The 25,511-nt window shown below is 32.3% G+C and overlaps 2 protein-coding genes and 1 long non-coding RNA gene across 5 annotated transcripts; 1 reads left to right on the forward strand and 2 right to left on the reverse strand.

Moving 5' to 3' along the window:
* Positions 1-259: 259 nt before the first annotated feature.
* On the reverse strand, positions 260-4,146 carry LOC121237435 (vesicle-associated protein 4-1-like). 3 transcript variants are annotated; one of them, XM_041134169.1, is made up of 7 exons: positions 3,593-4,123; positions 3,040-3,110; positions 2,417-2,498; positions 2,162-2,280; positions 1,003-1,080; positions 787-906; positions 260-675 (listed from the first exon to the last, which is right to left on the reverse strand). In XM_041134169.1, exons 1-7 carry the CDS (start codon positions 3,864-3,866, stop codon positions 616-618), a joined length of 804 nt encoding a protein of 267 aa, XP_040990103.1. In that variant the 5' UTR covers positions 3,867-4,123; the 3' UTR covers positions 260-615. The 3 variants fall into 3 exon arrangements, with proteins under 3 accessions (XP_040990103.1, XP_040990104.1, XP_040990105.1); XM_041134170.1 differs by lacking the exon at positions 1,003-1,080 and having other exon boundaries at positions 3,593-4,134; XM_041134171.1 differs by lacking the exons at positions 260-675; positions 787-906; positions 1,003-1,080 and adding an exon at positions 1,087-1,338 and having other exon boundaries at positions 3,593-4,146.
* Positions 4,147-13,557: 9,411 nt separating this feature from the next.
* On the reverse strand, positions 13,558-14,354 carry LOC121237436. Its single transcript, XR_005934917.1, has 2 exons — positions 14,245-14,354; positions 13,558-13,969 (listed from the first exon to the last, which is right to left on the reverse strand). It is a non-coding gene; the product is annotated as an uncharacterized LOC121237436 (long non-coding RNA).
* An 8,373-nt stretch (positions 14,355-22,727) lies between these two features.
* LOC121237437 (transcription factor MYB41-like) lies at positions 22,728-24,734 on the forward strand. The gene is made up of 3 exons (XM_041134173.1): positions 22,728-23,002; positions 23,227-23,356; positions 23,713-24,734. The coding sequence occupies exons 1-3, from the start codon at positions 22,867-22,869 to the stop codon at positions 24,503-24,505; spliced, it is 1,059 nt and encodes a 352-aa protein (XP_040990107.1). The 5' UTR covers positions 22,728-22,866; the 3' UTR covers positions 24,506-24,734.
* Positions 24,735-25,511: the final 777 nt, after the last annotated feature.

Genomic DNA, 25,511 nt, shown 5'->3' on the forward strand with positions numbered 1-25,511 from the left:
GACTGGAAGTATGCATGTGAAGGCCTGATGACCCAGTTCACTTAGCAAGCTCATTTTCGAACTTCATAAAAAACAAAAACTCTAAGCACGTGGAGGACTTGGGAATTTACCACTGACTATTGCTCAGACGTCTCTTTATTGATTTTGTTTTAAGATGTTGGCTGTTTTATCCATAGTTCTATACTGGAGTAATACAGTTCTCCTTTATATCCAACAAAATCAATAAGATCAGGACATACATTACAAGGAAACCGATGAATTACCAATAAAATATTGACTGCAAAAATAGGACTAAATAGTAAATACTACATAATCTTGGCATCCTAGCGACAAATACTTGCATAGATTTATTTTCATACAAAGCAAAATCCACTATCTGAAAGTACAAAGCTCATTCCAAAATCAGGTACCTTTACCCCTCACAGAGTCACACTGCTCATCTCGAGCATAGTCATGACATAACGTGAGATTTTTCTCTACATGACGCTCGAGTTGCCACGCCATCATCCCATCTTCTCACGCCAGACCCAATGAATCCCGAGTATTGAGTAAACAATACACAAAACTTCTTTTTTCTCCCCTGGAGAAGCAGTTGCGGCAGGAGAAAATAACACATTATGCTGACTCCACTGCTTCAACCTGTTGCCGCGCCAGATATTTCTCCCTCCGCTCTTTCTGAAATAGACAAGGGAAACATGGATAAAAACAAGAAATGGAATAAGAGAGAAACTTCAAAGATTGGGCATTCTTGTCACAACAGACAAGACATGAAATATGCATACGTACCCATTCATCTATTACAAGCCCTTCCCCAACTACCCGAGGTCCTGTGTCTATGGGAGGCTTCTTGCGTGCTTCAAGTGCAGCCTCAGCTTCAGCTAATTGACGCTTCAGTTTATCCAAAGCCTAGGAAGTAAGTGGAGAACAAACTCAGAATATTATTATGGAACACTTGTTCACAACAGATCCGGCAATTATCCAAACTGTTGAACTTCAACTTACAGGACTAGGACGCTCCAAGTCTATAAAAACAACCCGCAAAATTCGCTCAACTATTACTTGATCCTTTTGTTCATCAAACTGGGTGAGAAAAGATTAAACAAAAAATAGTAGCTCAGCACCAACAGATATCCAAAAAGCCAAAATGCAAAAAGGGTGAGCTAGGGAAGGTATACGGACATATGTATGAAATCTAGGACAGATTTTTTTTTTTTTTTCTCTCTCTCAACACAAATACTACAAATATACTTAGGACAGTTGCACGGATTCAAACAGCCAAGAGGTTTTAATCCCACTACTAACTAGCTGAATAGTAACTTGATCCTTTTGTTCATCAAACCGTATGAGCAAAGGTCAAGGAACAATTCAGGCTTCACCCCACCTATAAGGCTATATGTATAACAGAATATTAGTACCACCACTACATTTATATCCAACTGAAGGGCATGTTTGCTAAGTGAATTTCTTTAAATTTATAGAATTCCTGAAAAGTTTTTGAAATGTGTTTTGTAATTGTTTTGGTGAGAGTGGGTACACAGAATGAGAAGTTCTGTGGATACAAGTTTTTTGACGTATTTTGTAATGAGGTTTGTGAAAGCGAGTAAAGAAAGATTGATAAGTGTATTCTCTGTTATATTGGCTAGGCATCCCTACGAAGGGTAAACCACAAACGTGTCCACACTGAATCAAGTTTGCAAATATTAACAGTACATATGATATAAGCCAAATGCTTCAATATAGGACAGATAAATGCAATGGAAGCAATTTCAAGCACTAGGACATAAAAATGCACAAAATAATTGCACAACCTTCAACTAACTGCCATGGAATAAAACTATTTTTCGTTGAGGTGGTGGAATGGGTGGAAACTGGAACATCACGGTGACAAATTGCCTATCTAGGTCATATATGCCCAATTTGTATCCATTACTCCTGGGAGAGAAACTTGGAACACGCTAACAGGAATCACAAGATTTCCAACAATCCCACTGAAACAGTCATGACTACCGTTTAATTTCCAACCTAACCAAATACCACACAACTTACATTTCTAGTCTGTTATTCCCTTTTGTTTCTCATCCATAAAAAATAAAACATGTTTCAGACTCACAGAATAGCAGATATAAACTAACATTAGTGAAACTAGAGCCATAAAACTTACCAATTCAGGTACATACTCAACTCCTCCTTTCACCTTCAGACTCATGATCTTGAATTTAATCTTGCTCTTCTGGTCTGCTGGTTTTTCATTGTTCTCAATATGCTCCACAAACTTGAACACTGTCCACTCATGAATGTGAGAGAAATAGAGAATATATTGGGAAGTGAAACGTAGATAATTACAATTCAAATTCCATGCCAGTTTCGCCTGACAATTAAAAAAATGAAATTCCAACATCCTAAACACGAGTAATACCAGTTGCAATGATACTTTCTCCAGGAGCAAGGATGCCACCAGGTGGACGCATATAACAGCTCTTTGGTGCTGTAGTTTGAAACTGAAGCAGGACAAACAAACCCATTAAGATTTTATTTTCTATAGAGCTAAGCTGTTTTAAAGGGATTGAGTTCATAATAATTTTATAATCTAAATACTTTCTATAACTCGTAGAGATATAGATACAACATATAGACCCGATATATATAATGCCGGGGTCCATACTGTCAGCTGACAATATTTATTGCTATGAGATACTCATACCGTATCTCTCTCGAGTTGTAAAAAGCGTGCGTGTCGGAGAGTTGCAGAAGATTTTAATCCACCTTCCCATTAAAATCCCTTGGAGTGGAATATAGAGTATTTAATGATGACCTAAACTCACTTCAGCTAGAGGTCCATTACGCTAGTGGACCATGTGGTCCATTAAGCTAGGGCCCGTATCAATTGACACCGCCGAATTTTCAGAATGCCTAATGAAGTTGCCTAATTAAATAATTTCAAAATGCCTGGCATACAAAGTATGTAAAAAAATAATGCTGCAAACTCGGTGAATCCTGAAACAACGTCGAAAGAGAGGAGCATCAAAGAGAAAACGATACCTTAAAAGCTACATGAGACCTGCTAGTGTTCTTCAATCTGATCGCGCTCTTAACCTGTTTACCCGGCTCATCTTCACGATACACAAAACGCAATATAGTGAAAGATAAACAAAACTAATATCGAATACACATAAATTCAACGGCTCATATAATTGAAATGATCTAGATTCTAGAAACCACTTTTTCATCTTTTATTGTGGCTTAAAATCTCAAAAGCTTGAAGAAGCCAATTCTGGAAATATAGTCTCTCTCTCTCTCTCTTTTTTTTTTTTTTTTTTTAAGTTTTCCGTAAAGATCTCACCTCAAAGGTTTACGAAATTCCATTCCCAAGGAGTTTTTTTTGTTTTTTTCTAGAAAAGGCGAGCAAACGAAGCACAGAGATACTTAAAAGTGACAAACCAACGGTAAGAACGAAAAAAGACAAAAAAACAAAACAAAATGCTAATCCGCAATCTAATTAAGCAAACATGCAGCAGCAAGTTGTTAGAATTGGTCGAAGGTCGAAGTGAAGAGCTTGAGAGAGAGAGAGAGAGAGAGAGTGACGACAACGTACTTGGGAAGTACAGGTTGTTGGCAGGGTCGAGCCGGAGCCTACGCCGAGGAGGGAGCAGCGATCGCGCCACAGACGACACGGTTTTGGAGGACGACTTTGAAATGGGCCCCTCCGCTTGTCGGTTGCTATGGTTCCCCTGGCCGCGGTTACTATGCGTAAGGTTCTGCGTAGAGGAGGAAGACGACGACGTGTTCCCCGATTGCCAAAAAGGGCAGAGCCTGAAGAGCTTCAGGTCGGAGTGTGTCCTGTGATGGTGGTGGTCCGCTAGGGCCATGGTCTCGCCGGGAGCCGCCACGTGTCGAGATGCTAGTGGTTAGCACATCAAATTAAAAATAAATCCAAAGGTTTTAAAAGTTCTTCGAATTTTCCTACCCTCTGAGAAAATCTGTCGTCTGTTTTGGGGACTCCGAGTCGAAGATGCAAAGACAATGGAGGAAGTGACCGATACAGAACCGAGAAAATAAATAAATAAATAAGAGAGCAGAATCGGGATTCTACTGGAATTGATAATGATCTGACGTTCGTGCGCTTGTCCACGTGCCGATCGAGATAATTTAAGATGCTGCTCCATATGGTACTTTGGGACCTCGAAGTAATTAAATTGGTAGTTAAGGGCGAGCGTCATAATTCCAGGGGTGGTAGAGACCAGCCCTGGGCTGCAGTGACAGGGACTCCATCGATGGTACCCGCCGCGGACGCGGTAAAATTACCGACTCTCGCAAGGGCGCGTTCCCAACACACCCACACCGCGTGTGGGCAAAACGGATGAATTAACTGCATATATATATATATATATATAATATATCTAGTGTTTTTTGTTTTTTAATTTTTTGATGAATATATCTAGTGTTTTTAGTTATGCCCTAAGTCGACACTGAGACATCATATTAGAATTTAGGAGTATTATTTTTTAATTTTAATTAGGGTATTGTTTATAAGATGCGAGATAGCAGCACGTGTGGTGTGTACCAGGTTTCCTTTTTGTTTTGTGTGGGGGCGTGAGTTGGAAGTTGTAACGTAGTGTGTCACGCGACAGAGAGACGGGTGAAAGACATTGGAAAAGGCTGTAGTTGAGTAATGTGGGTTGGGTGGAAGATGTAAAGAAAGGGGTTCCTTGAGAGGAAGGGCATCGGATTTGAAATGATGGGGGGTTTTGCAGATTAGGTGAAGGTACGCGCAAGGCATTTACAATGGTCGGCTACGTTTGTTGGCATGGATTTAGTTGGGGCGTTAGGAATTAATTTGGTGATTTTGTGACATCCCTTTTTGAATCTCTGGATTTCAAAATTGAAACCATTGCTGGCATTGGCAGTCAGAATCAACCAAACCCCAAAGTCTCAACTCTCGAAAATCAACCACGTACGGCTTCACGGATTTGGGTTAAGTCTACTCTTTTGACGCTGTTTAGGAAAGTCAAATTGTTCATACGCGCAATGCGCCACTTGTCATAGGATTGTTCTTTTTCCCCAGCCTTAATTGTTGGAGATTGAAGTCATGAATCCAAATCCAACTTCTTTTAAGAAAAAAAAAACAAAAAACTCTTCAGTCCTTATAAAGTAAATTTATATATTAATTTGGGTTGACACGATAACATTGAATGTAAAATTATTTATATTATAAAATAGATCCAATGTATTATGTATAATCATATCAATTTATAATTTATTTTTATAAGCTTTATTTGTAACCGTAACACTTCTCACTACTATAATCAACTCGAACTCAATATAAATTTGGAGGCAGATGAAATAGAATGAAAGGCAATATCTATATGTAGCTATTAGAATATAAATTAAATAATAAATTTTATTTATTTTCTATTAGCTTGAATTTAGAATTTGGAAGGAAAATTGATTTACACATTACTTTGCATAATTATATTTTAAATGAGATATATTTTTGTAAAATAAGATATAAAAGTAATATCCCTTTACAAAATTATCCTAACAATAAAATATTATTTTAAAATATATTATAAAATGTGATGTTAAGAAAGAAATTGTTCTTTGCGGTCAAGCCTCTTAAAAACTATGAGAAACCAACAAACATATTGGGTCATGCACAATGTTCGTTGAAAACGGAAGAGGGCTGGAGTAGATTGGGCTTTTGGTTCAAAACTCCTATGGGCTCGTTTGGGAAGCTCAACCTCTATAGTCTATACCAGGAGGCGGGCTGCAAGTCTAATCCAAGTCCCGCTTTTCGACGCAACTTTTTTTCTTTTATTTATATATTTATTTATATACTAGTAAAGGGCAAACGCCCAGTTGCAAAAATATGAAAAGTATTTTTAAAAATAAGAATTTTTTGTAAAAATACGTAATAATAAAAAATAGATTAATATATATGATTATGAAATGTAATAGTTTTGTCTATGTTTTAATATTTTCTCATTAATTATAAAAAATATCATATATATTATCTGTAAAATATCCATAACTATAACATAGAAATTTTCACAAACACAGTTACAGTTATATAATTTTTTATTGCAGATTCAAAAACAACTATTGAAGTTGATGTGTTATCACTATATATTTCTAAATAAACTTTATATCTAAAAATAGTAAATAAATTATTATTTATTGATATTAGCAATTAATATATTCTAATTATAATGTAAAAAATTTTGACTCCAGAATATGAAAAAAAATGTTTATCTTGATTTTGAAGTCTCTATTTTTTTTCCACTATAAAATAAAACTTTCTCATTTTTTTCATATTCAATTGTTTTGTTGTAATTTTTACATGACATATAATAAAATGGTTGATGTAATAAAATTTAAATATATGCACAGTCTAAAATCTAAAACACAAACACGGGATTTATCAAAACATTATTTTTCAAAAAGTAAGTGCGAGAAGATATCTTAAGTTTTGGGTTTTACTATTTTATCTAGATTCCAATTTTTATCTCGATTGTGATGATGTTTAAAATTCTCTATATCGTCAAGTATCTCTGTGATAGCTTGGTCAATTGTCTCTAGGTGTTTCAAGATGGAGGTCTTGGGTGAACTTATAATCTTCTTAGACACGATTCTTTCCAGAGGAGTTGCTATCATTTTGCATTTTTTCATCAAAATTTTGTTATCCTATTATAACTTTTGCCATTCCAGATGGGAAATCGTAGTGAAAATTATCACAATGAGATTTCAAGAAATCTTAACAAATAAACAAATAACATACCACATATATCATAGGTATATATTTGCAAGATGCCTCGTAGAAATAAATACATTAAATATTATAAAATATAAACAACATCATCTATTTGTATGAATATTAATAAAGCGTACCTGAAGATAGGGGCAAATAAAAAATCAGTGAAAATAGAGCCAAACAACGAACAGAAAGACAAGCACAAATGACAAAACCAAAACACTTGTTGTAAAGAAATATATTATACAAAATCACGTAATCATTTCAATAATATATAATTTCATTTCAATAATCATTTCAAGAGGATAGCTAAAAGAACAATAAGAATAGGGGAAATTGACAATAACCAGCTTGAAGAACAGTAAATGAACGACAGAAAAAGCGAATCTATAAGTTAAAAAAATAGAAAACACTAGATCTATATCAATAATTATAGTTGATTGCATATAGCGTATATTTATTACTTCCAAAATAAATATATAAACAGTTTGAACAAATTGTAATATATTATAAATTTTAAAAGTTTTCAAATGTTGTTATTAATTTTGGATTAGGTAATAAAGTACCAATTACAGGAAAAAAATGCAGAAAAGAAATAGAGTATATTTTTTTAAGACTCTTTTTTGTTATTATAATTTTATGGGTAATTGATATATTAATTTTGATTGAAAATTATTTTTAATACATCTAAAGTTATAAACGGGACAAGTAGTGAAAATAAATACAAAAGCAGGAGTAAATCTTTTTTCCCTTCTATTTTTTCCTCTCAGTGCCGACACCTCTTTAGAGCATCCCCATTGAACTCCTCATATGGGATCAATCCCTATAATTTGAGAATAAATTTAGGATTTTAGAGAAAAATCCATCCCAATGGATTCCCCATTTTGCGGTTTACATTTACGGATTCTATAGTCGTTTCCCATATATGGGGAACGACTGTAGATCTCCATCGCATTCAGAGGCCTTTCATCCCGCGTCTTCTTCTCTCTCGGCTCCAACCCCTCCCTCGAAACACCAACGATCGCAGCCCCTCTCCATCGCGAGATTTTGTAAGTTTTGATTTCGGTTTCCCTAAATTTTTGTGAGTTTAATTTCGCAACACCAAATTTCGCCCCCTCTCCCTCATTTTCGAAAATTTTTTCACCAAATCATACCTCTCTCCTTCTCTGTTTCTCTCTTCCCCTTTTTGCTTCCTCTCGAGGCCATGGTCAAGGTAAGTATGTGATGAAGAGCCTACAATTTGGTGCTCTGCGTCGGTGATCTCTTCGTTATTTGGTTGCCGAGAATGTTTCAGTGCTTGCAGATTGATTCAAAATTTTTTTTTTTTTGTCACTCATGTTTAGTCATTCTCATTTTGGGCCTTGTTTGAGGAAACCGGTTATCATTTTAATCATTGTTGCCATTAATTTGTCTGTATTTTAGTTGATTGTGCTGAGTGTTTGGCTGCTGAGAAAGTGATGATGTTTCGTAGATTTTTTATTTTTAAATTACTCTATATTGATTTTTTTTTCTTTCACTTTCTATGAGATGTGAATTTCGGACTTATGTGATTGTGAAATTTGTTTTGTGTTGCGGTGGAAGCTGATATTTCCAATTTTGTTGATGTTTTCTCACTGTTGTTTGGTTGCTGTGAAAGTCAAGTTATATTTATTGAATTAAAATTGTGTTTTATGTTGTGCTTGTGTGGGATCGTTTTGATTTTGCTCTCATTTTCCTTCATGGGCTGTTTGCTTACTGTGGAAATCTCCAGTTGTAAAAAGAAGAAGAAACTGAATATGGAACTTATTGTTTTCGAATTATCTCTTTTTTAATGTGTGATTCAACTTGTAGTTTATCTTCATTCAACATGTACTATGTAATTATTTGTGGTGTTTGATTTCATGGGGGAACTATTTGTGGTGTTTGATTTTATGGATTTTTGCTATTTGTTAGTTTATGCAGAACTCTTTGGAGGGTAATGTAGTGCTCGTGATCTTTTTATGAGTTCAACTTTCTTATTACACTCTGTACTTCGAAAGTTATTGTAGTATGTGTGTGTGTGTGTGTGTCTATAGCAGTTATGTGTCCAGAAGTTAATGTGTGTGTGTGTGTGTGTCCAGAACTTATAGTATGTGTGTGTGTGTGTCTATAGCAATTATAGGTCATGAATGAATTACAAATAGTATTAATTTTTACTCTTCAACCAAGAACTTAATATTTCCTAATCAAAATATTAAGTGGAGAATGGAAAAGAATAATAAATGATGGATAAATTTCATAGGTTCCTTAAACCAATTATGTAAATTTCATGATATCCTACAAAATGTAACTTTAGGTTCCTTAAACCAAGTATGTTTCGTTGCTCTTTCCATGGGTAATTTGTTCTGTGTTGTTGGGTTTCTTTGTAGTGTTTCGTATCTCTCGGGGGAATGGGCTGTGATGATGGTGTTATAGTGCAGGTTAATTCACAAGTCTTAATAGAAGAAAGTAGAGCTCGCTAAGAAGGAAGCGAATCAGCGTATTATGATGATGGACGTGAGTGCCATGCCAGAACTGCAACGGTTATATTTCGAGCAATTGCAAAGGGACATCATGGCGAGACGCAATGATGCAGCACATTTTGATTGATTTTTTTTTATGTAAAAAAGTTTATTTCTTTATTTATTTTTTGTTTCAAACAATGATGGATGACAATATTAAGACAATTTATTTCTTTATTTTTTGATACTAAGACAATTTAATTTTTAATTTATATTGTGTAAATTGATATTTTGAAACAAGGAAATTGCATATTACAATTTCAGAAACTATTACAGATTACCTCAAATATAATCACTATTAACATCAAGGAAATACGAATTGAAACTTGATTAACTCAAATATAGTCACTACTAGCATAAAGGAACTACGAATTGAAACTTAATTAACTCAAATATAGTCACTATAACATGAAGGAAATACCAATCAATTATTCGACATGTCTACTGTTGGGAATATAATAGCCACTGATATTCAATTAGATCTGCTTGGAGCTGATAATGTGCCGATGTGCCTCTAATATTATGATGACGTTGGATGAACTCCGTAAGCTCAGTTGTATGATTGCGCGAGAATTGGAAATCTTCATCATGAAGTTAATCATACTCAATGTTTGAATCCTCACTATCATCACGCTCGTCTTCAATGATCATATTATATAGAATAACACATGCCTTCATTATATTTGTTAGTTCCTTGACTTTCCACATTCGGGAGGGTCCACAAATGATTGCAAATTGTTGTTGAAGTAACCCGAATGCACGCTCGACAACTTTTCTTGCAGATTCTTGTGCTTTCACAAAAAAATTTTCTTATTCCCTTGTGGTGATGGAATTGTCTTGACAAAAGTTCACCACTTGGGATAAATACCATCCGCAAGGTAATACCCCATCTCGTAGCGGTTGCCATTGATTGTGTAATTGACTGGAGGAGCACGCCCTTGGGCAAGTTCCGTGAAAATAGAAGATCTCTCTAGCACATTAATGTCGTTATGTGAACCGGAACATACCAAAAAATGCATGTCATATCCAGAGATCATATGAAACAACTGCTTCTAAAATAATAGTTGGTTCACGAATGTGGCCGGAGTACATACATTTCCAAGCTACGGGACAATTTTTTCACTTCTAATACATGCAGTCAATGCTTCCCAGCATTCCTGGGAATCCCCGTTGTTCACCAACAGCAAGCAATCGAGCAATATTATTGACATTTAGAGACCGTAAATATTCATCTGAAAAAATACTTATTATTGTCTCAGAGAATTTTTTAAGGCTCTCCATTTCGGTGCTTTCACCAATACGTATGCATTCATCCATAAAATTTTCAGTAACCCCATATGCTAGCATTTTAAGTGCTGCAATTATCTTTTGCATAAAAGATAAATTGAGTCTTCTGGCACTATCTCTTCTTTGGACAAAGTACGGTTCGTACGACTCTACCTCATTTAGAATACAGAGAAATAGGGGACGGCTCATCTGAAATCTCCTTCGAAATAGATTCGAGGGATATACTGGGTTTTCAGTAAAATAATCGCGAAATAGACGCTCGTGCCCTTGAATATGATCACGCCGAATAAACTTACGGCATTGGCGATTGGCACGATGTCTCGATGATTGTCTATCAGCCTCGTCATTAAGAACAACATCTAACTCATCTTCAGATGATAAGTATGTGAGCAATTTACGAAAGAATGTACGAGCTATTTGATGAAGGGAGTGAGATATCACGGGAGACTGTTGAATTTCAGTTCTTTAAATAAAATGAGACTTGAGTTTGTGAGAATGTGAATGCAAGCAGAATGCGTATTTATAGAAGAAAAAGTTACCGTTGCATATAGGATAAAAAATGTTACTGTTTGAGAGAAGACAAAAAAAGTTACCGTTGGAGAAAAGATAAAAAATATTACCTTTGGAAGCAGGAGTTGAAGATGCCGTTGGATGTAAGAGTTCAAAATGTTACCGTTAGAAAATGCACATATTAAAAAAAAAATACTATTTCTATAATACGAATTTCGGTTTGAAAAATAATACTATATTCAGTAGTCAAAATCGTATAAGTATTTTGGAGAATGTGATATTTGAAAAGAAGATAATAAGATAAAAGAGTTAGTAATTAAGATTGTAAATGGAAGTGAGAAAAAAATAATAAAGAAAGAATATAGAAATATTATTTAATAGAATAGAGATAGGGATGGAGAATGAGATGTAGAAGGTTTTTGAAAGATGAGTAAAATTTAGAGAAAAAGTTTAGGGAATGTACTTTTTAGTTAAATTATGTGGAAAATTATGGGGAATCCAATGGGGATGCTCTTATTCTCTCACAAAATGTTCTCTCTCATTCCCCAACATTCCAGATTCTTCTTCACCTCATCTTTTTTCTTTCTTTCTTTTCTCCATCTCTTGCTTCCACTGTCAGCCACACCAATGTCAACAGCAACACGGCAGTGCCGTCTTGCGTAGTCTTATCTCGCATCACTTGACCAAACAAATAACAATCTCCACTTTTCCATCTCTTTAATCTCTATTTCTCTGTGTTTTTTGATTTCTTAGAATTCTTTCTTGCGAATTCTTACAAATCTAAAAGTTTATTTTTCAGATCTAGAGGATTTTTATTTTCTTGTTCTTATTTTTGTATATTAAGATGATTGTATCTCTTGGATTTCATTTTTTTTTTTGTTTTTTCCTTTTATTTTTGTGCTTTGGGTTGCTGTGGTGATTATTTTGGTTGCAGGCCATTTTTTTTTCAAATGCTAACAAATCTCTAGATTTGTTCTTCGGATTTGGAAATGTTAATATTTCATTTTTTTTGTTTGTATATATATTTTTTTCATTTTTTTTGAGATCTGAGATTTTTATTTTATATTTTGTTCTTTCGCTTGGCGTGTATTTTTTTTTTTTTTTTTTTATAGATCCGAACTTATTTTCTGATCTTAAAATGTTCTTATATTCTCATTTCTCTTTTTATATATATTTTTCTCTTCTTTTGGTTGGATATGTATTTTACAAATCCTTCATCCTCCTCTGCTCTCCCCAACCTCCAGCTTCCACAAACGGCATTGTCGGCCATCGCATGTCCACCCTTCATGCACATTCACAGCATGCATGGACCTCCCTCCTCCGTTAGAGCCTCCAAAAGCCTACCACCGAGAGCCAATAGTTGTACGAAGAAACCAAGCGGCCTTTGCTTTTAGCAATCATAAGGATCTCAATGTTAGGATCTCGTTTTCTCTATTATTTGCCTGTTTTCTTTTTTTTTCTTCTATCTCTGATCTGTAGGAAACATTTTCTACAGATTCGAGTTCATGCACAATTTTTAACTCCTTTTATTTCTATTGCATTTTTCCCTTATAGATCTGAACAGATCTTTATATATTTGAAGATATTATGTTAGATCTGTGTTTTATTTTATTTTTTTCGATTAATGTTTATTTTTTCTCTTTCACTCTAGTCTTATCTGTTCTCTCTCTCTCTTGTTTGTTTTTTCTTTTGTCGTGGATCTGCAGGTAAATGAACGTATGTTGTATGTTTTTGTTGCCGGTTGTTTTTTCCTATAAATCTCAACAGATCTTCATATATTTGAAGATAACGTGTTCAGATTTTAGTGTTCTTAGGTTTTTTCCCTCTGAGTTGATCTTTATTTTTTATTTTTCTTTGTCCCTTGTTTGGTTTGTTTTTTCTTCTATTGTGGATCTGTAGGTAAATGAATGGATGTTGTTCGGTTCTGTTGCTACTTTTTTTTTCCGTATAGATTTCAATAGATCTTTACGTATTTGAAGAGATCATGTTCATATATTAATTTTTTTTTCATTCTCAGTTGATTTCTATTTTATGTTTTGGATTTTTTTCATTGCAGTTTTTTTATAACTTTACAGTTCCTTTTTTTCAGATCTGTGATTATTGTTACTCTTATTTTTGCTTCTGTAAAATTCCTGTTAATACCTTCTTTGCTTCGTTATGCATTTTTTTCTTTCATTTTTGTTCATCTATCGAGCATATTTATTTAGCTATGATCTGACGTTCTGTGAAACTTCTGGGTTTGGAAAAGTTTACTTCTTTTGATACTTATTCATCTCGTTTCTATATGCACATATATTTTTATAGTTTTGCCAATTTTACACATGTATTACGTGTTTCGATCTTCTACACCAAAATTTTATTTAGTTTAACAATTTCTTTTATACCTACTTCTTTCCATTTTCTTTCTTCGTCATGTATGTCTATTCTGTTATGAATTGACCTGAAAGTATCGTAGTGCAAAATATGTAGCTACTCTGTTTAGATGCAATTTTGTTTTTGGTAGCTGTATTTCTATTTTTTACGTTATAATTTCTACTTTTAATTTTTTTTAATTGCAATTCCTACTTTCTTTGTCACGTATATGTCTATTGTGTTATGAATTTACGTTATTATATTTTACATTGTAAATATTGGGTCTGAAATTATCCAAGCTAAAAAATTTTAACATGCATGTGTATGAACTATTTCATGAAAGCATAGGGAAATTCGTATTTAAATGAAAACAAAAGCAAAAGGAAGCATATCAAGTTGATTATATTTCATCAAAGCATAGAAAATTTCATATTTTACTGAGAAGAAAAACAAACAAAAACATATCGTGTTGATTTCAAAATTTACAAACGATCTGGCAGGTTGCACATACTTCAGCCTTTGAACATTTGCATAAAATTAGATCTACTCAAATCTGTAAAGATGAATATTGCGATTTTTTCATTCACCTACACGGGGAAAAAAATACAAGAATATTCACATCTATGGAAAAAAAAAAAAAAATTACTCTTTTTGTTGATATTGGTTGTATAGTTCTTCATTTATTTGTTTTCCTAGAGAACTTAACAGATCTTTTTAAAAAAGGATATCAAGGGACAACAAAATTTTTTAGAAAAGTGAAAATTAATTTATTTCTAACAATTAATTATTGCATATAAAAAAAAGAACTGAATAAATAGTAAAAAATACCTGTGAAAGTTGAGAGCTGAGAGGCAAATTTAGAACCAGATTTGAGAATGTTAAAACAACGAGATGACTAAATTTATACAAATTGGCAAGCGGTGGAAGGGGTGGGAAAAATAAATAATCGGAAACTGATAACAAAAATCCAAAATTTGAGAAAATGCTAACAAAAGCAAGGGCAAAAGCGTAAAGAATATGAAAATGCTAACAAAAAACCAAGCAGCAAGTGGTAGAAAATGGGAAAAAAAATCAATCTGAATCTAGCAACAGTCGGTGCAAGCAGTGATAAAAAAAGATAACAACTGGAAAAAATCAGAACACAGGAGAAGTCAAGAACAAAGATGAAAAATAAATACAAAATGAAGGATAAAAATGGAAAAAAAAATGAACAAAAATGGACGACACCGCCTACTTATTGGTGCGGGAAAAGATGAACAAAGAAATGAAGGACACATTAGGAAAGCTATAAAAGATAAACAAAGGGACATGGAGGGAAAAAAAATATAGAATCAAGGGCAAAAAGGAGAAAAAGACAGATCAAGGGATATAAAGGAAACTAGAAGGATTATCGTTTTTATAGGAAGCGGCAAAAGAAATTTGATTTTTATACTTTAAAGCAATCGGTGCAAGCGGTGGTCCAAGCGGTGATATAAAAAAAAAAAAAAAAATTGAAAGTGGAAAGCAAAATGCAAGAGAAGTGAAGGACAGAGCGGCAAAATGAATAGAATCCGATAAGAATTACGGAAGAGATGGAAAACAAAAAGAAATCACAATCTGATAAGTTCCAGAAAGTAGGAGAAATCAAGGATATGGCCGTAAAAGAAATAGAAAATAGAGGGTAAAAAGGAAAAAAATAATAAATCAAGAGCTGCCTGTTTATTGGCACTTATTATATATAAGATATTTATATATACATACCAAGCTATGTGCACGGCACGTATAATCCAAACAAGGCATCTTTGTTGTATTTTTTTAAAAAATTTAGAAAAATTGTAATAGTTAGATGAGATTAATTTATAATCCAAAATTTCAAATAAGACCTAAGTTTCATCAATAATTAGTTTGATATGAGTTGAGTTATCATTAATTAAATTGGATAAAGTGACTCTCTGTCACTCCATAATGAATAACAAAATAAGAATTGAAATCCATACAAAATTAAAATATATCATAAATTTATACAAATTAAAATAAGCCTAATACAAAATTAAAAGAAGTGACATGTCCATACAAGATTAGCGCTAGGTTCAATCATTTTTGTGCACGAATTGCGTGCACAACTGACATTAGCACTTGTTTTATCAAACAGAAATTGAAAAACGTAAGAAGAAGAAGATGGTGGACTTGACAGACTTTTTACCCCATGTCTCCCATTTTCGCATGGAAAATTATAGCTGAAAATGACAGATTCTAGATTTAATTTATTTTCTATAAAATTATGTAATAATGTCAAATTTTAAGATTTTTAATTCAGATTTAAAGAGAAAGAAAAAGAAAATAGTTGAGTGGTAAAACAATAATAAAAAAAATGAAAGGATATCATTACTTGAAAATCAAACTAGGCCAACTCAGCCCTTGTGTATCACTTTAATTCTATTAGTAGAACCATAGAAAAAAAAAATTACTAATCATATTCACATCATATATCATACATAATTTGTAAAATTTTTTTATTTCTTTTTCCTTACTAAATGTGGGTATATGGATGAGAATTAAAAGAATTTAATTAATTTAAGAAGAATAGAAAAATTAAAATGAATTTAAAAAAATATAATAAAAAAATATAGTATGTAATGTATGCGATAAGAAAAAAAATCTGTCTAATCTCCTGTCGGTTTTTTTTTTTAGGTATCGGTGTAACGTCATGTTACGAAGAAACTGCACAATTCATAGGGTATGATAGGTAGAGAGAGAAAGAGACAGAAAGAGACTTCTGGTTATGTACAGTACATTTTTGTATTGGAGGGACGTATTGTCATCTGGTAACATTTTTTTTATCAGCTCATTTCGTGTAAAAGGGGTGGACAAAAATGACTGCATTTAGATTTATTATTATTATTATTATTATTATTATTATTATTATTTTTGAAGCAAGATTTTCCATTAATTTAGAACGTCTTAATCTCGGTACGCGCGTTATGTTCGTACCATGACCTGCATGTTTTGGTTAACAAACTTATCAGCAGCTTGAGTTTGACCTCCATGGGAAAGGATCGGTTTTCTTCTAATTGGCTTTCCTCTCGCATAATGTTCAACTTCAACCTCGAGCTAGATTATAATTAAGTACCATGACTTGAAAAAAAAAAAAATAGAGCATTAATTTCTAGTGGAGTACTTGAAAAAATAGAGCAACTTTAAAGTCTCATTTCTAATGACTATATAATTTTATTTAAAAGTCTTTATACTACGTGCTATAAATCAAATTATGTAATGTGGATAGTGTGTAGTGTAAACGTTTTTAGATAACAATATTACTCCGTCTCTAATAGAGCAAAGAAATGATATATACATAAAAGTCTTATACTACACACGTTTACCTAATCAACATGTAATTTACTATTTTTATTTTTTTATCTTAATACTTAAATACATGTGTATTTAAATAAAATGATAAAAATTATAAGTCACATATTGAATAATTAGATGTGTTTGCTCTAAGGTTTTCTTACAACATTTCCCGATAAAGCTGCAAGCCTATTTTGTATTAAAATGCTGTATATAACATTTAGCACTTAGCAATGGATATATGAAGCTAAAGAGATCAGAAAGTGTTTCTTGTTCCCTTTTTTTTTTTTTTTTTAATTGAGCTAGAAAAACGATAGTTTTCTTCATTATATAAATTGGGGTTGTTACGATCGATCGGAGAGGGAAAAAAATAGTGCATATAGTCTAAATGAACAAATAAGATAATATTTGACCACCAACTGATCTTTATCGTATGTGGTGATCCTTCATGATCAATTGCCTCTTAATATATATAGGAAGGTCGATATTAGGTTTATTTTCCAATTCTGGGGAAATTGATGAGTCATGTGAGGGCACTTGCGCAAGTACACCAGCAGCTTATTTATGCGAGTTTTTATTTATTTATTTATTTTGATAAATTATTTGTGTGAGTTGGTTGTTGGTATATATGGGTCTAATTGGGCACAAAGCTGAGGTTCTAAAGGGAAGATATATTAAATTCTACTATTCTATAAAGTTTTTATGTGTGATACAAGCTGAAACTGCGAGATATGATCACTAATTAATTTGAAATTAATGATTAGGATTGAAAGAGATCTACAAGAAAAAGAAAAAAAAAAAGATCTTTGAAGTACTTTTGAATTATATCACGCGCGTCAAAAAGCTTGCAATACGTATATTAATAATAGATTGATTTATACGAAATTGCAGAGCTCGATCAATATAAGCCAAGGCTAATTTGTAGCTAGGCTAGCTAGCTGCATGTAGCCGCCGTTAAGCCAAACCTGTAGCTAGCTGGAGTCATGGCTTAATTAGGTTATTCTTCTTCGTTTTTCTTTTAATTATTACGTACAATTAACATTAATATTACTACTCTAGCTAGGATAGAACACTCTCGTTAGATTAGTCAAAGTTAAAGAATATTTTTTATGAATGTAAAAAAAAATTGACTTTTAGCTATTTCATTCACATAAATTTCTACATTGGAATAACTATTTTTTCATTATATAATAATAAAATAATATATGATGAATTTAGTTTTGGTTATTCACACCAAATCTCCACATTAGATTATATATTTATTCATTATATAGTAATGAATAACTAATAATTTCAAAAATATTTATTTTTTTAATTATTAACTTATTTTATTTTATCATATTTTACTATGCTACCTAATATATATTAATTAGTAATCATATTCTTATTAAATTAATATATTACTAACTCAAATTAATATACCAATTGTGATAAAATATGTGATAGAAAGAAAGAGAGATAAATAATTAATAAAATATGTATTTTATGTATGTACAATAACCTTCAAATTTAGAAAAAATTTTGAAAGTCATTATAGCTAAATTTCAAATATTTGAAATTTAGCTAATCTATTGTGAGCATATTTTACTCTCTAATAACTAAATACTCAATAGATTTAACTTTTAGCTAATCCAATAAGAGTGTTCTTACTTCAATAGATCATTTGGCAGGTCTTTTTTATTTTATACAATTATATTTACGTACTTACAAGCAATTTTTTGGATATATATATAGTAATGCTACATATAGTCTTGGAGTATGCAAGTGTTACACAATTTATTTTGAAAAATAGTGAAATTTACTATTAAAAAATTAATTATTTTTATGTAGATCTTATATTTATTCATTTTTTTAAAAGTGATTGTGCGGCACTTATTCATTCACAATTGCAACTATCATTTCTCATATATATATATATATATATATAAATGGAGTGAGTAATTTTGCATGATGTGTTAGTTAAGTTTATCATGATCAGCTTATAATTAAATCATTACGAGGAAAAGGAACCGAATTAGCTCATGATATAATTTACTCACCCAAAATAGTATTTTCAGTGCATATAATTATATAACAAGAAATTATGTTTTAAAAATCTCTATTAATATATGAGAGCATTAGCATTGGTTTATGCATATGCATATGCATATGTAAAATCACCTCTTTTACATATCTATTTTGTCATTCAAGCAAAATTTTTACATTGGCTTATGCATATTTGAGGTAAAATAATAATAAAATCAATTTTTTGCTAAAATCAATTTTTTTTTATATATATTTTGTAATTAGTATTCACTACATACATTTGACATTAATAATATAAATGTAATAATAAAAAATATAATTTTTTATATATTATATTAAAAATAAAATAAAATGAAAAATATATATATAATATATTATAATAATAAAATGATATGCAAGTGAAGGTTTATTGTGTTATTGAAGGAGAGGGAAAAAGAAAGGGTTGTGAAAGAGAGAGGGAGGTGAGAGAAATAATGATTAAAATATGATTTGTAAGGTAAATAATAGTTATTTAAATTTAGATAAATATTATTTATAAGTAGTTAACTATTTAGATATATATAAGTTAATATAAAAAATTTTAAGATTATATTATGTAAATATAACTTTACGAAACTAAGTGCGTAGTACTTAAAATGATTGAGATATAATATTTAACAAAATAAAAACTTGCGCTATTTTTTTCTTTATCTAATTAAGAGGAAGTAGCTTCGCTTTTTTTCACTTTCCACGTGCTAAATTGATGCATGAAGTGCTGCATGCATGACTGATCACCTAATAATCATGCAATATTAATGGCATGTTCAAAGCAGTCAACAATGAACAGAGACGCATTCTAGTCATTGTGTTCATATTGATGACGATATTGACCAGTCAATGATTGATAAAAGTAAGTTAATGTGCATGGACCCCGCCCTAAGAATTAGCTTCGGAAAATCGCGACACAAGCATTAATCAAATCTAAATGGGTTCACCCCTATTGAAAATTGACTCTTCCCAATTCTTTTTGCCTTTATTCTCCGAAATCCTCGTGATTAAGCTTGGTTTGATTGAAAAAGGAAATGAGATTTGATGATTTTAAATAAGAAATAAAAGTTAAAAAAATATTAAAAATATTTTTTAATATTATTATTATTTTAAAATTTAAAAAAATTGAATTTAAATTTGAAATAATTAAATTATTTATTATATTTTATATAAAAATTTAAAAAAATTATAATAATGAAATGAAATATTTTTTAAATCAAAATAGGGCCAATTGTATAACCAATTCCATAATATATAATTCATATTTGATTATAAATGATCAGTTACGTCCGACCTGACTACTGACATTAATAAATAATATATAATATCATGTCATTATTTTTTTTTAATTTATTTTAGGAATTATTCCAGTACTCCACAATTTATTCTAGAGAATTGAGTTCGATCGTTTGTATTGATAATTGAGTTGAGATGGGTTGAATTGAGATAAAAATTAAATAAAATATTATTAAAATTAAAAAAAATAAATTATTTATTATATTTTATATAAAAATTTAAAAAAATTATAATAATTATAAATGAGTTGAGTTGAAATCAATTTTCAATATAAAATATAAAGAGGACGTTAATGACACTAAAATTAAAAAGAAATGCTAGGTATAAATCTTAAATAGACAAATTTTATAGAAATTTTTTGTAAAATATTGGATCTCATTAATAAATAATAATTTATTTTATATTTTTTTAAATAAAATCTACTTTTTTTATAAAATTTTATATAAAATTTATCTATTTAAAATTTGTATAAATTATTTCTCAAAATAAAATTAAATTGATGCGAAAGAAGAATGAGACCTCAGAAAGGACGCGAATATATTTCTATGAGGTTTGAATATTGGGACATGCTGCATATCAATCTGGCCAAAAGACAAAAAGACTGACAGATTTGAGGAACCTAGCTAGCTAGCTAGCTGCATCCATATATAGATAACATGCATGCATCATGAGATATATATATATATATATATATATATATATATATATATATATATGTTGGGTGTCATCTCCATGATCACTACCATATAAATTATAATATTACGATTCATCGTGATGTTTCAAACTTCCCCCAAACTTTTGTTGACGAGAATTAACTAAGCGCGCAGCCAATAGTGATTGGGAAAACTGAGTGGGAACCAGGAAGAAGAATGTGATAGAATGAAGATTATATATATGATTGGTGCATGGGTCAACATATACAACAGTACTTTGAAAGAAACCTAATGGTACGATATATGGCATACATTAATGGGCATTGATCATAGGAAACGATTAATTACTCTTGTGAGCAAAAGTTTTTAATTAATGACCTTTATTTTTTAATGATGTTCATGGATCATATGTTAAGGAACCTATCATGTTCATCATTTGATCTGTAGTATTGTTACATGTTTGCTGCTATTTTTATTCATCTTTGTCATGCAATTAATGGCGGCCGGGAAGCATAAAATATCATATGAAAATTTCAAAATTAAGAAAACCAACCAATAAGATCATGATAACAATAATTCAGAGGCCGATATTAATGGTCAAATTCAAGAATATTGGAAATTAGTACAATTGACTTTGATGGTCACAGACTTAATATAGCAACATGCATGGAACATATATAGTTGTCTCAAGGTATCTTAATTCCATGTCCCATTGAAGTCTGGCATACTGTGCGCCTGTGCTGTCCTTGCATTTTTTTAGGGGGTGGTGGCAAAAAAAAAAAAAAAACCATTCATGATCTTTTTGTTTGCTAGCTAGCTAGAATTATCCTTAGTACTCATGCACTGTAATAGGACTCGTCCGCGCGCGTTTCTGTCCAGATGATCAATCGACCCCATACACATTAATTATGCCAAGGAAATATGGCTTTGCTTACTCTTTGAATTGATCGTCCATCATTTTCTATATAATATAATGCATTCATATTTTCTCTGAATGAAAATCTTTGACAAAATCCTAACGCGTCACATGCGCGCGTATCGATCAAATGTACGTATATGTAGAGGCAAATTAAAGGTTAATTTTTTTTGTAAATTAATTTTATAATCTAATATATCAAATTAAATTATCTAGATTTGTGAATTTATTTGTAGGAGCTTTCTTTATGATTAAAATATATATTGCTGAAAAGATGCACTAGTTAAGAGAAGTTACGTACGTGTAATTGAAAAATATTAAAAAGGAAAACAAAATAAATTAAGAAAAATAAGAAATTACGAGGCATATATAAGACAAGCGAAGCCGACTCTCCACGGTGCACCCAACTGGATCGATCGGCTTGGCGGCTTGGATTCCATGCATGCATTAATAGAGTTGGGAGTGGACGTGAAAGGCTCCTGTGACGTTGTCTACGAAAGCGCCAGTCCGGTAGTAACGTGGCGAAATATTGTTGGTGACAGCTGATACCAAAAGTCAAATAGGTGGCACATCGATTGGCTCGATCGAAATGATTTGGATCTTTGATCGGTGACAGCAAATAACAACAATATGATGCATTTTTCGGTGAAAATAATATTTGTCAAACTATTTTTTTTTGCATGTATCTCAATCTCATCCACTGTTCATGTTTTTCAATCTGAGACGGTGCTTAGGGAGGGAGACCAGATTATATATCCGAGAAGCTAATTTCTCTGGATTTCTACGACAGCCAATAGCTTATTGCCACTTCATACGTACACAATAACGATTGCTCAGCAGATTTAAGTTCAAGAATCAAATGTCAAAAAAGATGTTCTGCTCTGATCTCACTGATTACGAGAGTAGAATTCGTATTACATTACGATGAGACAGAGAGACTGAGAAATTGCGACTGTGCCTGTAATTTTTTCTACGTAACAAGACACGTCTCTTAAAGAGTACAAAGGCCGGTACCGAATCCCGTTGACTTGAATCATTTTCTCTAAGCTCGATCGCCAGCTTCCTTCTCTAGCATTTATATATACTCATCTTCATACATGTAGCCTACAGCAATAGTACACGACTTGTTTCCAGTTAATTATTAGAGCTCATATATAATTATTTCCCTGATCTCTCTGAGTCTTTCTCCAAGTTAGACACAAAACAATGGGAAAGTCTCCTTGTCGTGACGAGCGGGAAGGTTTAAAGAAAGGTCCATGGACTGTAGAGGAAGATCAGAAACTGCTTGATTATATTCAGAAACATGGGCATGGTAGATGGAGAATCCTTCCCAATAATGCAGGTTCAGACACTAATGATTCCTTTTTTTATTATAAATTCGATATTGATACGCGACGAGTTAATTTGTTTGATTCTCGTATATTCTTTAATTTTGAGGTCAATTTTGCTATTCCTTATTATAATTAAGTACTGATTCCTGGTTTCATGAGTGAAGTGCTGTTTGCGTACTCTTTCTGTTTTATGACGATTAAAATGGTGCTTTTTCTTGTCTCCTTAATGTTTTAGGTCTAAAAAGGTGTGGAAAGAGTTGCCGGCTTCGCTGGACAAACTATTTGAGACCAGACATCAAGAGAGGCAGGTTTTCATTTGAAGAAGAAGAGACCATAATACAACTACACGGTGTTTTGGGAAATAAGTGAGTACATTCATCATTCGCTTAATTGCATTCGACCATCATGACTTTTTGTATCTGCTTGCTCATTTTCTTTTTCATTTCCATAAAACTAAATTATTAAAAATGCTAATTATGCAATATATGATTGCTGATGGAAAAAGAAAGCAAAGGTACCTACCTCATGGACTTCTTGTGTTGTGTAACTTCTTTTGTTTTGAATTGTAGAAGCTTTAGATTCGTGCAAGCGAGTCAATGATGTCGTGCAACTCGTGGCGAATATTTAATGTTTCATTGCCCACAAAATATTAATTTCTTTTATCCATTAATTGTCGTGTCATGCATCGGCCATATTCAATTCTGTGTCTCTGTGTCTTCAGGTGGTCCGCCATTGCTGCTCACTTGCCGGGAAGAACAGATAACGAGATAAAAAACTATTGGAACACCCACATCAGAAAGAGGCTATTAAGAATGGGAATTGATCCAGTGACTCATACCCCACGGCTCGATCTTCTCGAACTCTACTCCATTCTGAGCTCATCTGTCTACCACTCATCTCAACTTAATAATTTCCCCAGTCAGCAGCTAGGAGTCGGACCTTTAGGAAACCCAAATCTTCAAGGTCTAGCCACAGCTGATCATCTCCTGTCACCCCAATACAAAACAACAGAGATTATTTCTCAGTATGATCCCCAGCAAAACCAATATCACAATACCCTAGTTTCAAACCAGTTCCAGTCTTCCCATCCCATACATGAGCTAAACACGAGTACTTATGCTGCACAAGTAAACCAGCTTCATAGCGCAGTGCAAGAAACTCAACCTTGTGCAGCATCACATACTCTTAGCACTCCATTTCGAAGGGAACCTCAGCTCACACAAGCAAAATTGGAGCAACTCTCTCCAAATCTTACCAATTTTATCCGCCAAAATGCTCTGCCAAACTTGTGGCCGAGTATGGGAGAGCAACCAAATTTAGCCAGGAATGACTTTCCTTTGCAAAATGTGGATTCCATTATCGACCTTCAACTTGAAAACGAAATTTTACAGACTAGGAACAATATTGATCAGCAGAAACCAAATTACAGTTTTGGCTCGCTGACAACGACAACTTCACCCAGTCTCACTTCCTTATCGTCTACTACAGGCCACCTACGCCAGCTGCAGCACTGAAGATGAGAGGGATAGTTACTGCAGCAATATTATGATGTTTAATATGCTTGCCAAATAGCTTAAATGCCAGTGTTGACGTTGAAGCTAGCTGCAATGTGCAGCAACAAGCTAATCCTATTTTCTTACCAGCTTAGTCTGTATCTAGCTAGTGTTTCATGTTCAGATCATATGGCTTTGGCCGATTTAATTGTACGTTCTGCACGACTTATATTTGTACTTACGATATTAATTATGCAATATTCTTCTCCAACTCCGGCTTGCATATTTTAGCCGTGTATCTGATTGCAATTAACAGCTTGGAATATCAGGGATGCTTTATGTAGTTAATTAGGAAGCTAAGGTACTTTTCGTTAACAACATTGTTAGTTACTTCGTTTCAGAAAATCAAATCTCCAAATATAAACAAAAATGAGAGTTAGAATTAGGAAATTAAAAAAAATAAAAAGAAAAAAAAAAATAGAAAAGCACACTGCATGCGCTGGTTATATATTATCATACACATATATTAATATATATATATATATATATATATATATGATAATTTAATCACCCAGAATTATATTAAGTCCTAGGTATAAAGGTATAGAAATATCTGAGTAGACAGAAGAAGCTGGGGGAAACAATAATGCCCTCGAAACGATGAAAAAGACGGAACTTCTGTGCATATGATACATGCAGAAGGAATTCCAAGGAACTTAATTACAGATCAGAGGAGAAATTCCGACGAAGTTTCCGCAGACCATGCATACACGTTATAGGGCTAGCTAGCCATGTAGACATGATAACTACTGTTCTAATAATATCAGTACGTTAATTAATTATTATTTAATTTAAAAAAATTAAAAATAAATTTAATTATTAAAATTATATCTTTAACACATGTCCAATAACGGGATGTGACATGCTTGCTATCAAGATTTCTCAAATTTTTCTCGTTTTTGATGTTTTAAGTAAAATAAAAATAAATATATGAAATAGATCATCTTATAATATTTATTAAGTATTT

The sequence above is a fragment of the Juglans microcarpa x Juglans regia genome, chromosome 6S (genome assembly GCF_004785595.1).
Source record: "Juglans microcarpa x Juglans regia isolate MS1-56 chromosome 6S, Jm3101_v1.0, whole genome shotgun sequence".
NCBI lineage: Eukaryota > Viridiplantae > Streptophyta > Magnoliopsida > Fagales > Juglandaceae > Juglans > Juglans microcarpa x Juglans regia.